The following is a 20,708-nucleotide window of genomic DNA, read 5'->3' as shown; positions in this document are numbered from 1 at the left end:
GGCTGGGGATTTAGCTCAGTGGTTCTGTCCCCTGCCTCCCAAGTGCAAGGTCCCGAGTTCGATCCCTGGTACAATAAATAGAAAAAAATTTCTTTTGAGTTGCCCAGGCTGGACTTGTGTTAGGGTTACAGGTTTATACTACCATACCTGGCCCAGAAAGAAAATTTTTGAGGAATCTTTTTTCTGCTTACTATTTCTCTATACTAGGATAAGGAAGAGAATAAGCTGCTGAATATCCAGTGCAGCCAATGAAAAGTATCACCAAGCCTCAGGCCCTGGCACAGGAGATAGTCTGTCCGAGGCCAACCAGAGCTTCCCATTATTAACTCCCCACTGGCTTTTCCTCCTGAGCTTGTATTTCAACAGTTACTACCTACTGGTCATCTGAGAAACTTGGGACAGTTCATTATAGCTAGTTCTTGTGTTGTTTTCTAAACTACTGATTTTCTCACATACTTTGAAGCCATATAAAATAAAGGCAGCCAGTGGTTTTTTTTTTTTTCATTTATAAAGGCAATGTATCTTTGGAATACATACTGCTAGGGGAACATTGGACTGATCCCAGTGTGCCTCTACAGACTTGGGAACCACCTCAACTCCTCTGCCTAAGGACACTGGGAGAAGATAAATGGGAAAGGGAAGTGCAGAGGCTGGGTGACCTGGATCACAAGGCAGTAATAATAAGGACTGAAAGTGACCAAAAACTTAAACTCTATAGTCAAGACACTGGCTATGTGTTTCACAGGCAATATGTTGTTTATTTTGCATAACAGGCCAGTGTTGTAGATAAGTCAACTACTGACAGAAACTGGGGTTTAGACAAATACAAGGCAGTATGGCCAAGGTCACACAGCTGGAATGTGGTGAATCCTGTCTGGGACCAAAATCAAGTTCTAAACCTTGTTCCAGCAGGGAGGTAAAAGCTCTATACCAAAGGAGACATGACTTCTGGACTAGATCTAAACTCGTAACAGAGATCCTACCTGTGATTCATATAACAAGCCTCTATGGGCCTCTAGCTCCATTTAAATCAGTGACTGTGAAATGTGTCTGGTGTTATATAAAAATACATATATAACACGGTAAATGTAAAATGTTACAGTGTAGCCAGGCCTGGTGGTGCATGCCTGTTATCCCACCTACTTGGAAGGCTGAGCCAGGAAGATCACAAGTTTGAGGCCAGCCTGGGTAACTTATCAAGACTCTGTCTCCAAATAAAAAATTAATAATAAAATAAAGGTTGGGCTGTAGATCAGTGGTAGAGCACAGACGTAGCATGCGGAAGACCCTGGATTCAACCCTCAGTACTACAAAAATACTTAATAAAGAGTAGCAGTGGTAGAACAAGAGGGCTGCATTGGCCATGAACTTCTAAGGATAAATGACATTTGTTACTGGAAAACAAAAAGTTCAAGCTTTCATCTGGACTGCCCTGGGCTCTGTCTTACCCACCCAGAAGTATGGTACACACAGGCACAAGCACTTTTCTGGCGCTCCCTTTTCCTGCCCCTGACTTATTTCCTCTGGTACGTCTTCAGGAATGCAGTCAATCCTAAGAAATCTTAAAGGGCAGAGAGAATCCTGAGCTGAGCTCTCAGGGGTCTGCATCAAGTACTTTAGGTGGTCACGCTGGTGTCTCCTGTAGAAAAACCCATTAGTGAGGCTGCACCTGCGTTGCCAGAACGCCTCCCTGCGAGTCCATAATGTGAGACCAAGTGGCAGCGAGCGTGGTCTGCCTCCAGCGAGTGCAGGGAGGCAAGTCCTTCCCTGCATGTGCTGCAATCAAGCCCTATTCAGACTAGAAGGTCAAGTGACCCTGAGTGCCTCTGCTGCTGCCTCGAAGGTTCTTGTCAGAACTGCATCAATAACTTTTCATTAGAGATTATTTAAAAGCTAGTGTCAAGCAACTATTTTTTAAAATGAAATCCTGTTTCTCATACTTATAGTCATACCCAGAAAGTAGGGCCTGTGGTCCTAGCACAAAGTAAGAGCCTGGGCCGGCTAGGCTTCAGGACAATTCTACCCCGAATGTGGGCCCCAAGCCTGGCCTGCAATTCTTGGCTCAGAAGGTCCAGGCAATGGTGGGGACTCGCCAAATCACTAAGATAATCATTTTAAAAGCCTTTATTTGCTACTAAGGAAATGGCTGAATCACACATACTGTCATTAGGTCTAAAGCCCTAATTATGCACAAACCCACAAGTGCTTTTCTTTTTTTTGTACCAGGGATAGAACTCAGGACCTTGCACTTTCGGGGCAAGCGGTAGAACCACTGAGCTAAATCCCCGGCCCCTTTTTTTTCTTTTCATTAGTACATGTTTGCAGTACATGATGATTACATTCACTGTAGGAGCTCATCCATGTACATAACACATCTCAATTCTTTTTATGTCCCCTCTCCCTCTCCTCCTTCATCTTCCTCTCACTGGCTTTAAAACTACCTTCTTTGGAACCCTCAGGGTTTCCCTTTACATGCTGGAAACAAGTGTAAAATCAAGCAAGAAGTTTTGGGCCCTCCTGCAGCTTTTCATTAAAATCACACCACTTTTCTCTTTTGTGTGTTGGAAGAACTGAATGGGATTTTCCTCTTTCCCCTAGTTAATTATTTTTTGAGACAAAGTCTTACTATGTTGCAAAGACTAACCTCAAACTCTTGGGCTCAGGTGACCCCATCTCAGCCTCCAAAGTAGTTGGACGACAGGTCTGTAATACCCTGCCCAGCTGAATGGCATCTTTAAAGGTTATTTGATTAAAATTTGGAAACTTCTGCCAGTAGTAGCAGTTTGGAAACTGCTATACCAGTAACTTACCAGGGTGATCCCCAAAGCTCCAAGATATTGGCTCAATTTTCTTTCTTTCAATTTAGAAAGCCTCAGCACTATCTCATCGCCTCAGAAGTTCCCATTCAGCTCCCCAAAGCAGCTGTTCCCAGGTTGAAAAATCAACTGTGTGACCCAAATTACAAACCCTCATGTAAATACTTCTATGTTTTTTGGGGGGGTACTGAGGATCGAACTTGGGTCCTTTCACTTGCAAAGCAGGCGGTGGAACACTGAGCTAAATCCCTGGCATACTTCTATGTTTTTAATGGAATTACATAAGGTACTAGAATCTGATTGAGGTAAAAAACCACACAAAACCTCTTAAAACTCTAAAATACCGAAACATTCAATTTGTTAAGTCCAAGGTTTCTTTTTAGAGGTGAAATAGTTCTCTACCAATTATCACACTAGGAAAATTATCACAAAGGGAAAATTCTGAAGATTCCTTTTGCCTTGTGCTCTCCCTTCTTCCACACACCACCAGATTGCTTTCCACTGCATTTCGGCAGTCACCAGACCAGACTTACTTCCTCTGCTGTGTCCTTCTCTAGCCGAACTATCTTGTTTTCCCAGTAGATTCGCTGAGATTCCAGTTGGCTTGTTAGTAAATATGAATACTAGAAATAGAGAATAAATGTAAGTCATTGTTGTTAGTCTGTGAGATCCAACTAAAACCTGATCCTTAACGATTTATAAAAGAATAAATGTAACCATCACAATGTAGTTTTTTGTTTTTGTTTATGAGATAGGGTCTTGCTGTGTTGCTCAGGCTGGTCTCAAACTCCTGGGCTCATGTGATCCTCCAGACTCGGCCTCTAGAGTGGCTGGAACTATAAGCGTGGGCCACCATTCCTGGCTCATCAGAATGTATGTTAAAAGCTGGGGGTGGTGGCACATGCCTATAATCCCAGCATTTAGGGAGACTGAGGCAGGAGAATTGCAAGTTCCAGTCCTGCCTGGGCAACTTAGCAAGAACCTATCACCAAATAAAAAGAGCTGGGGATGTTGCTCCATGGTAGAGCACCCCTGAGTTTGATCTGCAATACCACACACACACACACACACGCACAGAGGAGTGTATGTATGATATGGCTGACTTCCACTGTACTCAACAGGCACTGGACTAAGGGACACAGAAATGAAAATTACACTTCTGCCCCCCATCCCTCTGAGGTCTAAAGTCTAATTGGGAAAAACAGAAAAATATACATATACAAAAACTTATAGTGGTCTGGCTGATTTTAAAAAGAAACACAGTGGCTTTAAATTTACTTATAACTCAGGGCTAGGGTGTAGCTCAGTGGTAGAGCATGAGCTCAGAATGCACAAGGCTCTGGTTCAATCTCCAGCACTGCAAAAAAAGAAAAAAGAAATCTGTGTATAACTCAAACGAACTCATCCATCTCCCAACCTTTGGTCTAAGCTCCCCTTCTTGGCTTCCTTAGCACCCTGCCCACCAGCAGCAGCAGTATGATACTAGTCCTTAGTCACTGGTTTCTCCACCTGTTTTCCTGACTGGACTCAACTCTGAAAGTGAGCTGTATCTTTACTTCTGTATTTCTAGTACCTGGCACACACTGGGTGTCAAAACTTGCTGCATGGGCGCATGAATGATCCAACAGTGCTGTAACTACAAAGAAGGAACAAATGCCTTATGGCACTAGATCTGGTAGGACTTTGGACAAAGCTCTTGACAATCAGAGAGATCTTACTCCAGAGGACTACTGGACCAAATCAGAGCTGTGGATGTTTAGGATCTCTTCAGCAATGAAAAAGTGACACCAATGAGGTTGGGGAGTACAGTATGGAGAGACAGGGCCTATGGAAAGCTTTAGGGTGGTATATTAAGAATTGTGGGCAAAGGAGAATCCAAGCAGTGGCAAAATCACATCATTATTTTGGAAAGACCATTCTAGAAGAAGAGACCTAAATGTTTGTAGGCTAGAGGGAAGGAACAATTAGGAGAATGTCTGTGCCATCAGAATACATAATTCACAAGGGCAGGGAGTGGGTTCCAGTGGCTAAAAGATAGCAGCCTTCAATAAACACTTCTCTCTCCTGTCTCCTGTCCCTCCCAACCCCCCTCTTATACTAGGGATTGAACCCACGGAGCACTGAGCTACATCCCCAGTCCTTCTCATTTTTTTGAGACAGGGTCTAAGTTGCCCAGGCTGGCCTTGAACTTGTGATCTTCCTGTCTCACAATAGTAAGTACCTGAGATAACAGGTGTGTACCACCTCGCCTGGCTTAAAACAGTCTTTTTCAAAATTTACATAAAGAAGGACTCATATTGAAATTTCCCCTTCATTAACACAGAATTTATGAGAATTTTACAGTAGACAGGATTTACTGCTATGGAGAAAAACAAGATTGTGCAAATTTTGTTTCTTTAAATATATTAATACTCAAAAAAGGCTTTAAGTATATAAGTCTATACTTACATACTTTAGGGAACTACCTTTTTTTTTTGGTACCAGGGATCAAACTCTGGACCTTGCGCTTTCAAGGCAGGCAGCGGAACCACTGAGCTATATCCCCAGCCCTATACTTATGTACTTAAAATGTATACTTTGAGTATACATTTAAATGTAAGTCTCTGATTCATAAAGTGCCAGCCCAAAGTATGTACCCAATAATTCCAGGGATGGAGAGATACTATGGGTTTTTTCTGTTTAGTTTCCAGTTGTTAGTGTGATGCCAACAGGAATGTTCTTATATCCGGTTTTATTGCAGCTATGGAAGCTACCTTTATTATGTTAATTACCCTGAATTTGAGATAGCTAGGAATGTCACACTGAAAGTAAGAAAAGCACATGAAGCTTAGACTTTCAAAAAAGAAAAACAAGACAAAATAATTCTTCACATCAATGATGGAATTTTTTTTTTTAAGTTTACATGTAGGGTAAATGACAAAACTAAATGGCCAAACAGCTTTTCCAGTTAGAATAGTAAAAGGAGCAGAAACAGAATAGGCTCTGAGTGATAACTAGTAAGTATCTTACCTCTAACTGTAAGGCATCTATTTTCTCTTCTTGGCAAGTGTCACCCTCACATTCATACTGTACTATTTTTCCATCTGTTTTACTTGCAACCAGTCGATGGACATAATTATCTAAAGGAAAGAATGAGTCAAAAAAAAGAGGAAAAGAATGAGTCGACCAAAGCATGTTTCTTTAAAATGAAAAGGGTTGCCATGTGTTTTTTCTTGTTTTGTTTTTTGAGACAGGGTCTCGCTATGTAGTTCAGGTTGGCCTTGAACTCACTGTGTAAACTAGGCTGGCCTTGAACTCATGGTGATTTTCCTGCCTCAGCTCCTGAGTGCTAGGATTACAGGTGTGCACCACCATACCACGTACTTTTAACTCTAACAGAAATTTTGTTTTTATACATCTAAATTTTTTTCAAATTGGTCAAATCATTTCAATTTTAAAGAGATACTGAGAAGCCAAGAGTGGAACCATAAATTCTCTTTATAATGTGGAATTCAGGTCGTTCCTAGGAAATGGCACCATTAGAATTAAAGTTTGCAACAGCTCTTAGGAAGATGACGTTTCACACTGTGAGGGAAAATGGAGAGGTTCAGAAGGAAAAGTTTCCATGCAGAATGAATCTAAATTAGAAAACGAGCGAGGTTCACCTCCAGCATAGTCCCAGACTCGGTGGTTGGTGAGCTGCATTGCGTAGGTGTGCTGTGTTTCCTCAAAGTGTTTATACGCATGTCGACTCACATACCGTCCACATCCTATGTGGCCACATATGAGACAAATCCAAAGGTTCTGCCGAGGAGGAGGGAAGATCTTAATTAAATAAAAGTACATGACCTGGCCCGCATGGTGTGGCAAGGCACTGACAAAGAACGAGACTTAAGAGTTGTTTCTATAAGAGTTTTAAATAAATAGGTTTAAAACCCAATAGCTAAGGATGCTTTTATGGGTCATTTTTTCTGATTTCTACAGAACTTTAGGGAAATGGCGAGAAAAACATTCACAGTATGTCAATAAAAGTTCAAGTCTTAAGCCAGGGATGTAGCTCAGCAGCGCTGCACTTGCCTGGCAAGCACAAGGCCCTGAGTTAGATCCCCAATACCAGAAAAAGAAAGAAAGGAAGGAAGGAAGGAAGGAAGGAAGGAAGGAGGGAAGGAAGGAAAGAAAGAAAGAAAGAAAGAAAGTCAGTCAGTCTAAGTCTTTTAAGGAACAGAGAACAAAAACATAAAGTATTTTGCTTAGGAATAACATATTTGTACATTTCTATGTCTTGTCTGACCCCAAACAAACAAAAAGACACAAAAGGAAAAAAAAAATATCAGACTCAGAAAAAATTTAAATCGCACTAGGCAGAAGAAAATTCCAAAGTTGTGTTCTCTGGATTTTTTTTTTTTTTTTTTTTTGGTACTGGGCATCGAACTCGGGACCTTGTCTTTTGAGGCAGGTGCCAGAACCACTGGGCTAAATCCCTGGCCCCCCAAAGTTGTGTTCATTGTTCTTCCCACCACCCATTACTTACTTCCTGAACACCACACTCAAAGCATTTATTTTCTTCCACTGGCTCTGGTGTTTGACAGTATCGGCAGACAGGACACCTATCCCAGACACCAAAGATAATGGTTCAGATTAGATATAAAAGAATCCGAAAGCAAAAAAACGGTTGTGTGACACACAATAGTCACTAAATATTTTGAACAGGAAACATCTTTTTGGGGGTGGTGCTAGGGATCAAACCTAGGGTCTCATGCATGCTAGGCAAGTGCTCTACCACTAAGCCACATCCCCAGTCCCCAAACTGGACTTCACATCCTCTTCTCTTAAAAGCTTTTTTCTTTTCTTTTGGTGGTTCCGGGGGTTGAACCTAGCTAGTGCCTTTGCACTGAGCTATATCCTTAGGCCATTTATTTAGTACTAGGAATTGAACTCTGGGCCTCTCGAATGCCAGGCTGGTGCTATGCTGCTGAGCTACATCCCCAGTAGGGGCTTTTTATTTTCTGAGACAGGGTCTAAGTTGCTAAATTGCCCAGACTGGCCTTGAACTTGTGGTCTTCCTGCTTCAGCTTTCTACTTTTTTTCTTTTTTTGGTACTGGGGATCGAACTTGGGTCCTTGTGTTTGTGCAGCAGGCGGCGAAATCACTGAGCTAAATCCACAGCCCTCTACTCTTTTTTTGTTTGAGACAGGGTCTTGCTATGTAGCTTTGAATTCACTATGTAGTGCAGGCCTCCTGCTTCAGCCTTCCAAGTGCTGGGATTACAGGCATGTACCACCAGTCCAGCCTTACATGCTATTTTAAAATTATTTTCCTAAGTGATTACTTTTAAATTTGAAATAACTAATTACCTTGGAAACATTTTGAGCTATTCTCAAATAAAATGAAATCATACAAAATGATACCACAGAAGAAAAGGGAGAATTTTTGCTTCATATACTTTCCTACTTTTATAAGAGTTAGCTGATCAAAAGCCTGAATATTTACAGGTTAGAATTAGGACATAAGAGTGCTTGCTTCGGCAGCATATATATTAGAATTAGGACTTGAGACACATTATTTATTTTGTTTCATGTCTGGTTATTCATAATGTACTTTTATGCCAAACCATCTACCTTGTCCCCATTTTCCAAAGATTTAAATCATTAAAAATCACAAAAATGGGGACTGGGGATTTAGCTCAGTGGTTCTGCTGCCTGCCTCACAAGTGCAAGGTCCCAAATTCAATTCCCGGTACCAAAAAAAAAAAAAAAAAAAAATCACAAAAAATATAAAAAAATTAAATCATTAAAAATACGTCCTTTATTTTTATTTATGTATATATTTTTTGGTACTGGGGATCAAACTCAGGACCTTGCACTTTCGAGGCAGGCTCCAGAACCACTGAGCTAAATCCCCAGCCCAGGTATACCCCTGTCTTATCCAGGTTTCTCCTAAAAGTTAGATCTAAAATCTGCAGTAAATGTTACCAAATTTTGTGTTTTGAGACAGGGTCTCAATATGTAGTTTAGGGTGACCTTGAACTGACTATGTAGTCCAGGCTAGCCTTGAACTTGTGTTGGTCCTCCTGCCTCAGCCTCCTGAGTGCTGGGATTATAGGCATGAGCCACTGCTACAGACTACCAAATTTTTTTTTAAAAAAGAGTGTGTCAATAAAACTAAACACATATAACATTTTGCTTTACAATGAAGATCATATTGAAGATCCCAGTGCTCTACTTACTTTCCAAGTTTGGATTTACAAAGAACCAACAAGTTAGACATGGTGGCACAAGCCTATAATCTCAGCACTCTGGGAGGCAAGAAGATTGGACGTTTAAGCCTAGCCTGGAGCCATTTATGTAGCAAGACCCTGTCTCAAAGTACAAAACAGAAAAAGGGATGGGGATGGGGATGTAGTTCAGTGCAAAGGTCCTGGGTTGAATCCCCAGTACCAGGGGGAAAAAAGCCAGTAAAAGAACAATGAAAAAAAAATGAATTAACCCTTTTCTTTTTTTTTTTTTTTTGGTACCGGGGATCGAACTCGGGACCTTGTGCTTGCAAGGCAGGCACCGGAACCACTGAGCTAAATCCCCAGCCCAATTAACCCTTTTCTATTAGTCAAGACAAAGTAATACTACTCAATATGTCATGAATATATTTTAACAGATGGGCAAACAGAAAGTGGGGTATATTTGAGGCTGACTAAACTGGCACCAAGAAAGAAAGCTCCAAGTCGGTAAAAGCAAGAAAAGGAGAAAAGCAGAAAGAATACTAAGTTCTTGCACAGACAGGCAGGCTATGAGTTTCCTATCAGAAAGCTGAAGGATCCAGTCTGTCTCCTTTGTATGAAAACCCACTCACACAATGACCTGTACGTTTCTGAGGAGGAAGCCATGTCTCACACTCCACGTGATCGGCATGACAGGGAGCAAGGCAGGCCAGGTCCTTGCTCTGTGGAAACTGTGCAAACATGGATTCCTGTGGACTCTTTCCCTCCTAACTCCTGGACTCCTCGAATGTGCACTTCCCCTTCTTGTGCACAGCCCTCTGCATCACTGCTTTCTCTTGCTCCCGTATTCCAGCTGCTAACTCCTACCTATCCCTCCCTCCTTGTGACATCACTTCTCAAGTGGCCCTGGTGGTGTCAGGGCCCAGGTCTCCAGTCACAATGCTGCACACTGGGAAGGCTGTGGTTCCACACTTAATTGTGTGGCTGCTTGGTTGTCAATTTTTCGCTCTGTTCTGGGAACCCGTAAGGCCAGTGCCTGACATACCTTTCTAGCTAAGCCCTGCAGTGCAGTTTGCAAAGGGAGCAATCACATTGGACTTAAGGGGGAAAAGGTATTCTTTGTGTGCAGCAATGTCACCTATGACTAAGGCTTTCTTTGTGCACTGGGAATCAGGACACGTAAGTGTGTGCCTCATAGCTGATGGCTGCTGTCACTAGCTGGTATCAAGTCATCAACAGCCCAATAAAGGTTGCCGCTGCCCAGTTGGGAAGACAGCTGAAGCAAATGCTAGAAACCAAGAAACCAAGTGCACATAATAGGTAAATTTGAGACCCAGAGTTCATTCTTTTTTCCCCCTGGTGTTTATGATTAAACCAGGGCCTTGTGCACACTAGGCAAATGCCCTACCGCTAAACCCAAGACACAGATTTCACTTTAACACAAAAGCCTTAAAGCCAAGTTTTGCTTTTTATTTTTTCGATTCTGGCTCTTGGAAGGAAAGAACAATTCATGCTGTTCTGGGAAATGCCAAAAGAATTCAGAACCAGCATCCATTCTAAGAAGGACTTGGTCTAAGAATCCAGATTCCCTGGTGAACTGAGGAAGAGGAGAAAAATGGAAGAGTCTGTACTATCATGGTGCCTGGCTGGTAGAATCAACACTTGGAGTGGCTCGTGTTTGGTGATGGCGATTTTTAATTCTGGGTAAGTGTTACAATGCGGTCCTGTGGTGGGGAACGGTCCTGCACTCACGTGGTGTCATCCCAGCGCTGTAGACACTGGCTGTGGAAGCTGTGGTTACACAGTGTGGTGAGGATGCCATTCACGGACTCGTCCATGCGCTCCAGACACACTGTGCACTTAGGGAGCTCAGTGAGGTCCATCACTGGGAGACTGGCGCCCTGCAGGAAGACACTGCGCGTGAAGCCTCACTGTGCACCCCTCAGCCATCTCTTTTTTCCCTCTTAACAATACTTTTCCAGTTGACTCCTAGGAGGGTGTTTTCAACATTACAGCTCTATGCAAGTAATTTAAATTAGTAAGCTTTTCATTTATTTATTCATTCATTCAACAAGTACTGATTGAGTACCATTTATATTCCCAGCCCTGTGCTGGGCCCTGAGAATACAGTAGTGAACAGAGCAGACAAAAACTCCTGGAAAAACAAAACAAAGGCCCAGTGTGGTGGTGTAGGACTGTACTTCCAGCACCTGGGAGGCTGAGGCCAGAGAATCACTATGAGTCTGAGGTGAGCCTGGGCTATACAGTGAGTCCAAGGGAAGCCTGAACTGCATAGCGAGACCCTGTCTCCAAAATAACCCCAGACAAATGGAGAAAAACCATATTACAGTCTCTGAAAAGTAGATATTTACGAGAAATTTCTCAAGAAGCCATGCACATTTAGAGAAAAGAACCTCAAATCAGAGGCCTCGTGCACTTGGCACAAAGGAAACCCAATTGTATCATTCATTCATTTTAGTTCCCTAATCAAACAACAGAACAATCGAAGTAGAATTTATTTCAAAGCTGATTTCAAGGTAAAAAGATCACTAGCTGTACTTTATTCATGTATTTGTTTTATTTTTTTTTTGGTACTGGGGACCAAACTCAGGACCCTGTGCTCATGAGGCAGGCAGCGGAACCACTGAGCTAAATCCCCAGCCCAATTTATTGGTTTTTTTTTTTTTTTTTTTTTTGGTACCAGGGATCAAACTCGGGTCCTTCCGGAAACATAGTAATGATTGATTTTTTTTTTTTTTTTGGTACCGGGATCGAACTTGGGTCCTTCCGCTTGTGCAGCAGGTGGTGAAACCACTGAGCTACATCCCCGGCCCATTTTCTTTTTTTTTTTGGTACCAGGGATTGAACTCGGAACCTTGTGCTTTTGAGGTAGGTGGTGGAACCAGTGAGCTAAATACTGGGCCCTGAAATTTTTTTTTTTTTCTTTTTTTGGTACCAGGGACCAAATCTGGGACCTTGCACTTTCAAGGCAGACAGTGGAACCACTGAGCTAAATCCCCAGCCCTTGGTTTTTTGAAACAAGGTCTCACTATGTAGCCCAGGCTGGCCTCAAACTCTTGGCAATCCTCCTGTCTCAGCCTCCCGAGTGCTGGGATTATAGGTGTGTGCCACTAAGCCCGGCACTAGGTCTACTTTCTTTCTCTGTCTCTGTCTTCTTTCCTCTCCTCTTTTCTCTCTCTTCTTTTTCTTTTCTTTCACTGGTACTGGGGATCGAACTCAGGACCTTACGCTTGTCAGGCAGGCACAGTGCTGCTGAGCTACATCCTCAGCCCTCTAGGTCTACTTTAAAAGAAAGGCAATCTTAAAAATTCTCATAGAGCTGAATCTGCTGTTTTATAAAATAATTTGAGTAAGCACATGTTGCAAGAAGGGTTCCCACTGAGGGTGGCAGATCAGAGCAACTGCAAATCACAAGCAAAGCAGAATTAATAATTAAAAGGAGGACTAATGGTGCTCACTGCGGCAGTACATATACTAAAAAAAGGAGGAATAGGGTTAATATTTCCAATAAAAACATTTCGGGGGCCGGGGATGTAGCTCAGTGGTTCCACCGTCTGCCTTGCAAGTGCAAGGTCCAAAATTTGGTCCCTGGTACCAAAAAAAGAAAAAAAAAAAATTTCAGGGCCCGGGATTTAGCTCAGTGGTTCCACCACCTACCTCAAAAGCACAAGGTCTAGAGTTCGATCTCTGGTACCAAAAGAAACAAACATTTCAGCACTAGGGATGTTTCACTGATCTGGAATAGATTAACACTCAATTTCAACAATATAGGGTTTTTTTACACATTTAAAAATATTTTTTGGAACATAAAAAAATGAAATAAAATTCATATCCCACGAAATTCTCTATGTTAAAGTGTACAACTCGGTGGTTCTTAGAGCAACTGTCACCACTATCTAATTCCAGAACATTTCCATCACCTCAAAAACAAACCCCACCACCTGTTAGCAGTCACTCTGCATTCCTCTCTGCCTCAGCCCTTGGCAGCCATGTATCACCTTTCTGTCTCTAGGGTTTGGCCTACTCTGGGCATTTCCACAGTTACCTTAGCATCCAATTTTATACCAATCTGATGGATTTAGAATCAATATAAGCAGCATTCACACTTACGTCTTCTGATTTCAGCACCTCAGCCCTTTCCACGTAGACCAGCTGGCAAACGTCATCTTCTATGGAGTTGAACTGGCGGCCATTGCATGCCGTATAAAAACTGTCTGCATCAGCCTGTGCACCCCAGTGGGGAAGAGGAAATAAGACAGAATGACTGAAAATCTGCTTCATATTCCAGATGTATAACTTCGATTGTTTACCTCATCAGCTTTGTAAATCTATGCTAAGGAGACAAAACAACTGCCAGAAAGAGGTAACAACTACTGAGGCAGGCTGCTGAGCTGATTACACTCTGCAGGGCAGTCTCCAGCAGCTTGGCAGTGTTTCCTGGGCTACATGTGAGTTTTGACTCGGACTGGCAGGAAGTATTGAGGTGTAGGAAGATGAAAGTACAATTTTAATATTCAACCAGCCGTGGTCCACATTTCCCTTGATAAGTTTTTCTCCTCTAGCCTTCACTTCTGCAGCAGCTGAGAAAACATGCTTCTATAAAGCTTGTAACCAAATCATAACTGATGACAGCTATGGAAGAATTCTTTTAAAGAAATCTATCAGCATTCATCTTTTAAAACAAAACAACAACAACAAAAAAGGAGTATGTGGTGAAAACCCAACTCCTTTTCAATAAATCAAATAATACATCACATAACTCATGATATATATAATGTATGATAGTTCCATAAGGATCCCATCAGGAGTGTCCAATATCAAAAGCAAAACTCTTGGTGATGGTCAAACAGTCCAAAATAAACCAGTTTTTAGAATACTAATAGTCACCAGCTGGGCATGGTTGTGCATGCTGGTAATCCCAGCACTTGGTAGGCTGGGGCAGGAGAATTACCACAAGTTCAAGGCCAACCTGTATTAAAAAAAAAAGAAAAAAAACAACCCAAACAAACAAAAGCCCCCCAAAACCAGCCAAACAAAACAAACAAAAAACTAATAGTCACATTCCTTCATAGTGGAAGACAGATGAAGAAAAGCAGCCTCCTTTAGGTAAATTTCCAAAAGCACATACCCATTTGTGATAAGGACACTGGTAAAATCGAACCTTCTAGCCTAGGTTTAATAGACAGCAACAAAAAAGATTACAGTTTTTAAACTGAGTCAGTTTTTTGAGGCAGCAGGGAGACCAAGGCTTGTCTGTATTTCTTTCCTCCACACAGGCATTAGCCCAAACAGAAAGTTGTGTGCTTTGGCTCTACCAATGTAGAGAAGCTGCTTGGGGTACAGGGGAAAGAGGGATTTTACTGTTGTCAACCTCTACTAAAAGATTTGAGGCTGTCCCAGGCAATGAGTCCTGCCTGTCTAACTTCTCTCACAGGGTTCTGAATTTCACTGCCACCCCAAGCTTCTCACAAAGCTTTTAATTCCACTCCAAAGATGTAATCCAATTGTGGATTTTTGATTATTTATGCTTTCTTAACATGACCAAGTAAGCTAAGCAGCCGAGGATGGACGATCAATTCTGAATGCAGTAGTTTTATTGGGAGAAGGGAAGGACAACTTTCTTGAAGGAAACATTCTGTGTACTGTGCATTTTAAATTCAAAATGTGTACAACCAGTTGTTGGATAATAAATCTCTGTAATATTAAGAAGAGGCAAACTCAAGTAGCTTCCTTCATTGTTTTGGAGCAATGGCTTTTTCTTGAAACACTACTGCCTGAGTAAGCAGCACAGGAAGCTCAAGGCATTCCTCGCTGAGGGAACTACCTGCCTGGATGATGGACTCAGCTCAGCTCTTCCAGGCTCCCAGCACCACCATGAGCTGAGCCAGTCCTGAGGGAAGGCAGACAGACTCCTGCTTGGATCTGGAGCTCTGCAAATGCTCACCAAGTGCCTGGGCCTCAGAGAAACAGATAAGGCATGTGACCAAATCTGCTTAACACCAAATTATTCTTTTCTTGGGGGAGATGTTCATCTATACCAAAGAAATGTACTTAAAAAAAAAAACCTGGTAACATCTACACAGCTGAGATCTCCAATTTGAACACCGTGATGTCTTCTTTAAAGTGTCATTATTAGAGCTGGGCGTGATGGTGCCCACCTGCAATCCTAGCACTGGGGAGGCTAAAGCAAAGGTCATTATTAGATAAATAGCTTTATTTGTTCAATTTTTTTTTGAGGCAGAATCTTGCTAAGTTGCCAAGTTCCCAGTGTGGGCTAAAACTTGTGATCCTCCTGCCTCAACCTCTCAGAGTCCTATAATTACAAGTATATACCATCATGCCTGGCTTACTTTTCAAATATTTACTGAGCACCTACTAAGTGCCAAGCACTGTGCTCTTCACCAGGAAGAGAGGAGGGAACAAAATACACACGGCTTCTTCTTCAATACAGTATCAAAATGCACAAAAGCCGGCAGCTCATTGCAAAGAACGGAGAGGAAGCAACTTTTAATGTCTGCATTGTATGGAGTAAAAAATTTAAAGGAACCCAATTTTCTCCCTCCAGTCTTTTGATTTTACTGTACTCTTCAGAGGCTACACTTGGAAAAAGAAACATCCATTGTAACAGGGTTCCTCCACTGTCACAGCAATCAACTGCAGCGTTGAAAATACATTTTTATTCTCAAAATGGTTTTCTAGACTGTTCTACCCAAGCAGGCAAGTGAAAATAAGCCAACACAGTACCGAGGGGTTATCTTTTTTTTAATCTCTAAGAACAATAAAATGAACCATCTCTTATTTTTGTTTCCTGATAAAGTATAAATTTCATACTCAAAGACCAGATTTCCTAAAGTTCATATTACAAATCTGGTGGGGGTTTGTTTTTTGGTTTTTTGGTACGGGGGATCAAACTCGGGTCCTTGAGCTTGCGAGGCAGGCAGTGGAACCACTGAGCTAAATCCCCAGCCCTGGTGGGGGTTTTTTGGGGGGGAATTATTTTTGTTTTTTGAGACAAGAGTCTATGTAGTTCAGGTTGGCCTTGAACTCGTTAAGTTGTAGCCCAGGCTGGCCTTGAACTCCCAGCAATGCTCCTGCCTCAGCCACTCAAGTGCTGGGATTACAGCATTGCACCACCACACCTAGCTCCATATTACAAATTTGTAAGCACATCTCTTTTTATTTTTTGGTACCAGGGATCAAACTCAGGACCTTGTGCTTGCGAGGCAGACGCAGTGCCACTGAGCTACACCCTCGGCCCCTGTGAGCACATCTCTTTATAAGATCTCCAACATAAAGCTAAGGCCAAAAGAAACCCAAGAGACTGCAAAAGATACAGAGGTTTATGAAAAATTCTCTGGTAATAAAAAGAACAGAGTAATAATGTAGATAGCTGCCCAGGATAGTCAGTCTGCCTGGGATTAAATCCTAAGTCTGACACTTCTTACCTAACAACTTTGGTTAGTGAATTATCTATGCCTATTTCCTCAACTATAAATAAATGAGAAGTACCACCACCTGTCTTGTGACATTGCTGAAAGGATTCAAAGAGCTACTAAATGAAAAGTACATAGAAGAGGGTCTGGTATCTAGTAAGTGCTCAACAGTCAGTTGAGCTATTGAGTCTATATTCTCATTAGAGCCTAGTAGTAATTTAACAACTTCAGGTCTTATGCCAAGAGGTTATTAGGTCTTAGTCCTTGGGAGGATGGGCCTGGGTAGGATAAGGATCAGAACCTAAGATCCAAGAGTAACAATAAATAGTACAACTCAAAACAAAACAACCAAAACAGAAGTGGAAAGGATAGTGCAGATGTATAAATAAAATCTACCAAAAGCAACAGAAAATATTCATGGTATCATGTGCACATTAAAAGAGTAGCACCTGCTACAAGGAAGTTTGTGGGTGTACTAAGTAGGTTAGTGTGGTGGGTTTATTAGACTTCAGACTATTAGAAAAGCCTAATACACTTTTTTCTCCCTTAGTACTGGGAATTGAACCTAGGGCCTTTGCATTGATCTATAGTACCAGACCTTTTTTATTTTGCAAAAAGGTCTTGCTGGGCTAGGGATGTAGCTCAGTGGACCGTCGCCTGCCTCGCAAGCACAAGGTCCTGAGTTTGATCCCCAGTACTACAGAAAAAAAAAAAAAGCTGAAAAAGAGAAAAGGTCTTGCTAAGTTGCTTGGGCTGGGTTTGAACTTGTAACCCTCCTGCCCAAGCCTCTCAAGAGTGCTGGGGGGTTGGGGATTTAGCTCAGTGGTTCTGGCACCTGAACACAAATGCAAGATCCTGAGTTCAATCCCTGGTACTGGAAAAAAAAAAATCGATCTTTAGGCCGGGGATTTAGCTCAGTGGTTTCGCTGCCTGCTGCGCAAGCACAAGGACCCGAGTTCAATCCCTGGTACCAAAAAAAAAAAGTGTGCTAGGATTACAAGTGTGTGTCTGTCATCGTACCCAGCTTTTTGTTTGTTTGTTTTTTAGAGGTTTTTTTGCAGTTCAGGCTGGCCTTGAACTCACTGTGCAGCCCAGGTTGGCCCCCAACTTGAAGTAATCCTCCTGCCTCAGCCTCCCAATAGCTGGGATCACAGGTGTGTGCCACTACACCCAGTTAATAAAGGTTACCTATTATCACCATTATTATTATCACATGTGCTACCAAATTCAAGGTGTCACTTTCCGATAGCTTCAGAAGTTCCTCAGAGCACTCAGAAGGTCTGCTGACAGTCAGTAAGAGGAGTTAAGTGCTTTTCTGTTCTCACTGTTAACTTGTGAAGTCTAAGTCTACAGGACCGTTGAAAACACATTTTAAATGTGTTTTAATGATGGGACATTTCATAAAGGTTAAAGATAGTAACTATGTGCCCTCTTGTACACAGAACTCCACACTAAAGGGACCTACAGAACAGGTACGAATATATTCCAACTGTCATTTTCTCTTGATTTCCTCCACATGGCCACTGAATGGCTGCCACTGCTCCCAATGCTGGAGTTCTGTAATGAGGAAGGAGAGAGCCTTGGGCTCCCTTTCACTCACAAACCTGGGGAACTGGTCAGAGAGGCAATAGCAAATGACCGCAGTGACACATCCAGCTAGCAACTATTTATCTGGGGCAAATTCAGGAGGCTATTTACCACTGAGATGACACAGAAATGATGACAAAGGTGCATTTCAAAACCTAAAGAAATTCCAATGGACATGTACAACAAGCTATTAACAGAAGATATACACTGAATGAACCCAAGAATAGAATAAGTGAATACCAAAAAAAAAAAAAAAAAAAGAATAACTGAATACCTAAATCTTATTCACATAGAAACATACATGCTTGCCAGGGATTTAGCTCAGTGGCACCGCGTCTGCCTCACAAGCACAAGGTCCTGAGTTCGATCCCCGGTACCAAAAAAAAAATACATGCTCAAAAGAATGAGTAGGCAAAACCAACGGGATACCTTCCTAACATCTTTAGAACAGAGGTGCATGAGAATTGCTGCTTAATGCAGTGAGTGAAATGGAGGGATGGTAAGACCTTTCTGCATCAAACAGTAACTATTATATTATTATTTACATGCACTTTCAAAAACTGAAAATAACACCATTTTTTCAGTCTCCCTGTTGCAGTGATTTCCAATCAGGACTCTAAAGCATCTTTAACACTTCAAAGAATGCCACAAAATCTCTCTTATCATCAAAATTTTACAAAAATTTCTAAAATGTGTCAAAGAGCACCTTGTAAAAAGAAAATGAAATAAAAAAAGAAAAAAAGAAAATGAAAGAAGTAGGGGTAATAAAATGGCAAATAAAATGATGGTGTCAACTTCAAAGAGTTTGGGAATTACTGATTTTTTTTTTTTTTTTTTGGTACCAGGGATTGAACTCAGGTCCTTGCGCTTGTGCAGCAGGGGGCGAAACCACTGAGCTAAATCCTTAGCCCGGGAATTACTGTTTTAAGAGTAGGGTTACCATTGGATAAACCGGTAAAACCTCAGATTTCATGCCCAGTGAGATACATTAAGAACTCACCAGTAAGAATAACAGTTGTATTTCTGCTAATGAATTCAGAAATACATCTACGGTTACAAGAGTACCCTACAAGACACATGTAAAGAACCTCACACACAGGGCTGGGGATTTAGCTCAGTGGTCCCACCACCTGCCCCGAAAGCGCAAGGTCCCAAGTTTGATCCCTGGTACCAAAAAAAAAAAAGAACCTTACACGCAAAACATTGTCAATCACATACTGCTAGATCATACAATTTCAAAATGACAGTTTCTGTGGCAAAGAGATTTTTAATATCTTAACTTTTACCTGTGTACTAAACTTTATCAGCACCATATATTGATTTGGAGTAGAGTCTCTGATGATTTTCATTTGTTCAATTACTTCATTAAATGGGGCGACAAACTTCATAAGGTCATGACTGGTCATTGTAGCAGGCACTGTGAGAATACACAGCATGGCACTGCGCCTCACATCTTCTTTTAAGGAGGTCATCTTACTAATAAGACAATAATTAGACTGTCTTGAATAGATGAGGTATGGTTAGTTCAATTAACACTAATTAGATAACTTATGTCCAATAAAATAGGAAAAATACAACTTGTAATACTTCCCAAATCAATTTAAATATCTTGTCATTTTGCTTGAAATATGCACTAGATGAATAAATGTGAAATCCCCAAACATATCTTCAGTGGACACTAAGGCAAGCTTTAAAATGTTCTATATTACACCCCCTTAGGGCTGGGGATTTAGCTCAGTGATTCTGCCGCCTGTCTCTATATTACACCCCCCCTAGAATTTCCAATCTTCAGTTAAACATTTATTATGGTCATAAATTAATACTAGGAAAATCTAGTTTGTGTTTTATTCTTTTCTTTTTTTTGGTACTGGGGATCGAACTCGGGACCTTGCGCTTGTGAGGCAGTTATTATTTTCTGAATAATAATCTGTTGTTGAGTAACTCATTTCTAGCTGTGACTTCTCTCAAGGAGTTTAGATAAAAATAAGACTCTAAATCTAGAAGAATTCTAAATCATGAGGATGGGATTAAAGATTACAGAAAGTATTGTTGAGCTGGAATAGCTAGAAGAGAGGACAGAAAAATCCCCCACAATTCAATTACTTTTTCTTTGGAACCAGGGATCAAACTCAGGTCCTTCTACTTGCGCAGCAGGCGGTGGAACCACTGAGCTAAATCCCCAGCCCTCAATTACTTTTTTTTTTTTGGTTTGTTGAGGCAGTCTTGCTATGTAGCCCAGGCTGGCCTTGAACTAACTATGTAGTCCAGGTTGGACTCAGCCTCCCAAGTGCTAGGATTACAGGCATGTGTCACCAGCCCGGCTTCATTTGCTTTTAAAATGCTACAAACTCACTTGACAGCTGTTTTTCCAGGAGGGAAGTGGCCAACAAGTTAGAACAAGGACAGCCTTTAAGAGATCAGATACCAATTATCAAGAGGCTCATGGCCCACCTCCTCGATTATCTAGCCAAATGTTTTCTTTCTCTGTGCCTCTGGCAAGCTTTGTATGGACCACAGTAAAGTAAAATTATAATTAGTTAACTGACTTCTTATTTTCTTTAGTAAGAATTCAGTGGGGGTATGGGACAATAATGATGTTGTGGATCATTTTCTTTGGTTGTTTTTATCATTTTTCTTTCAATTCCCCAATCACCATCC

At 41.6% G+C, this 20,708-nt stretch overlaps 1 protein-coding gene across 3 annotated transcripts in view; it reads right to left on the bottom strand.

The window, feature by feature from the left end:
• Brap (BRCA1 associated protein) overlaps window positions 1-20,708 on the bottom strand; it is a 147,766-nt gene that overhangs the window by 5,971 nt on the left and 121,087 nt on the right. For all 3 annotated transcript variants that reach the window (XM_087198403.1, XM_004843790.4, XM_087198404.1), the window contains 7 exons: window positions 19,337-19,526; window positions 13,141-13,254; window positions 10,762-10,910; window positions 7,327-7,402; window positions 6,461-6,599; window positions 5,826-5,935; window positions 3,350-3,439 (listed from right to left, as the gene is read on the bottom strand). In XM_087198403.1, the coding sequence (XP_087054529.1) occupies window positions 3,350-3,439; window positions 5,826-5,935; window positions 6,461-6,599; window positions 7,327-7,402; window positions 10,762-10,910; window positions 13,141-13,254; window positions 19,337-19,526 (868 nt within the window). The remainder of the gene's footprint in view (window positions 1-3,349; window positions 3,440-5,825; window positions 5,936-6,460; window positions 6,600-7,326; window positions 7,403-10,761; window positions 10,911-13,140; window positions 13,255-19,336; window positions 19,527-20,708) is intronic.

This window comes from Heterocephalus glaber, unplaced genomic scaffold, assembly GCF_053883595.1.
Source record: "Heterocephalus glaber isolate CG9 unplaced genomic scaffold, H.glaber_assembly_v1.0 deba00001687, whole genome shotgun sequence".
Classification (NCBI taxonomy): Eukaryota; Metazoa; Chordata; class Mammalia; order Rodentia; family Bathyergidae; genus Heterocephalus; species Heterocephalus glaber.
Note: the sequence above shows the minus strand (reverse complement) of the source record. Positions and strands in the feature narration are given on the sequence as shown.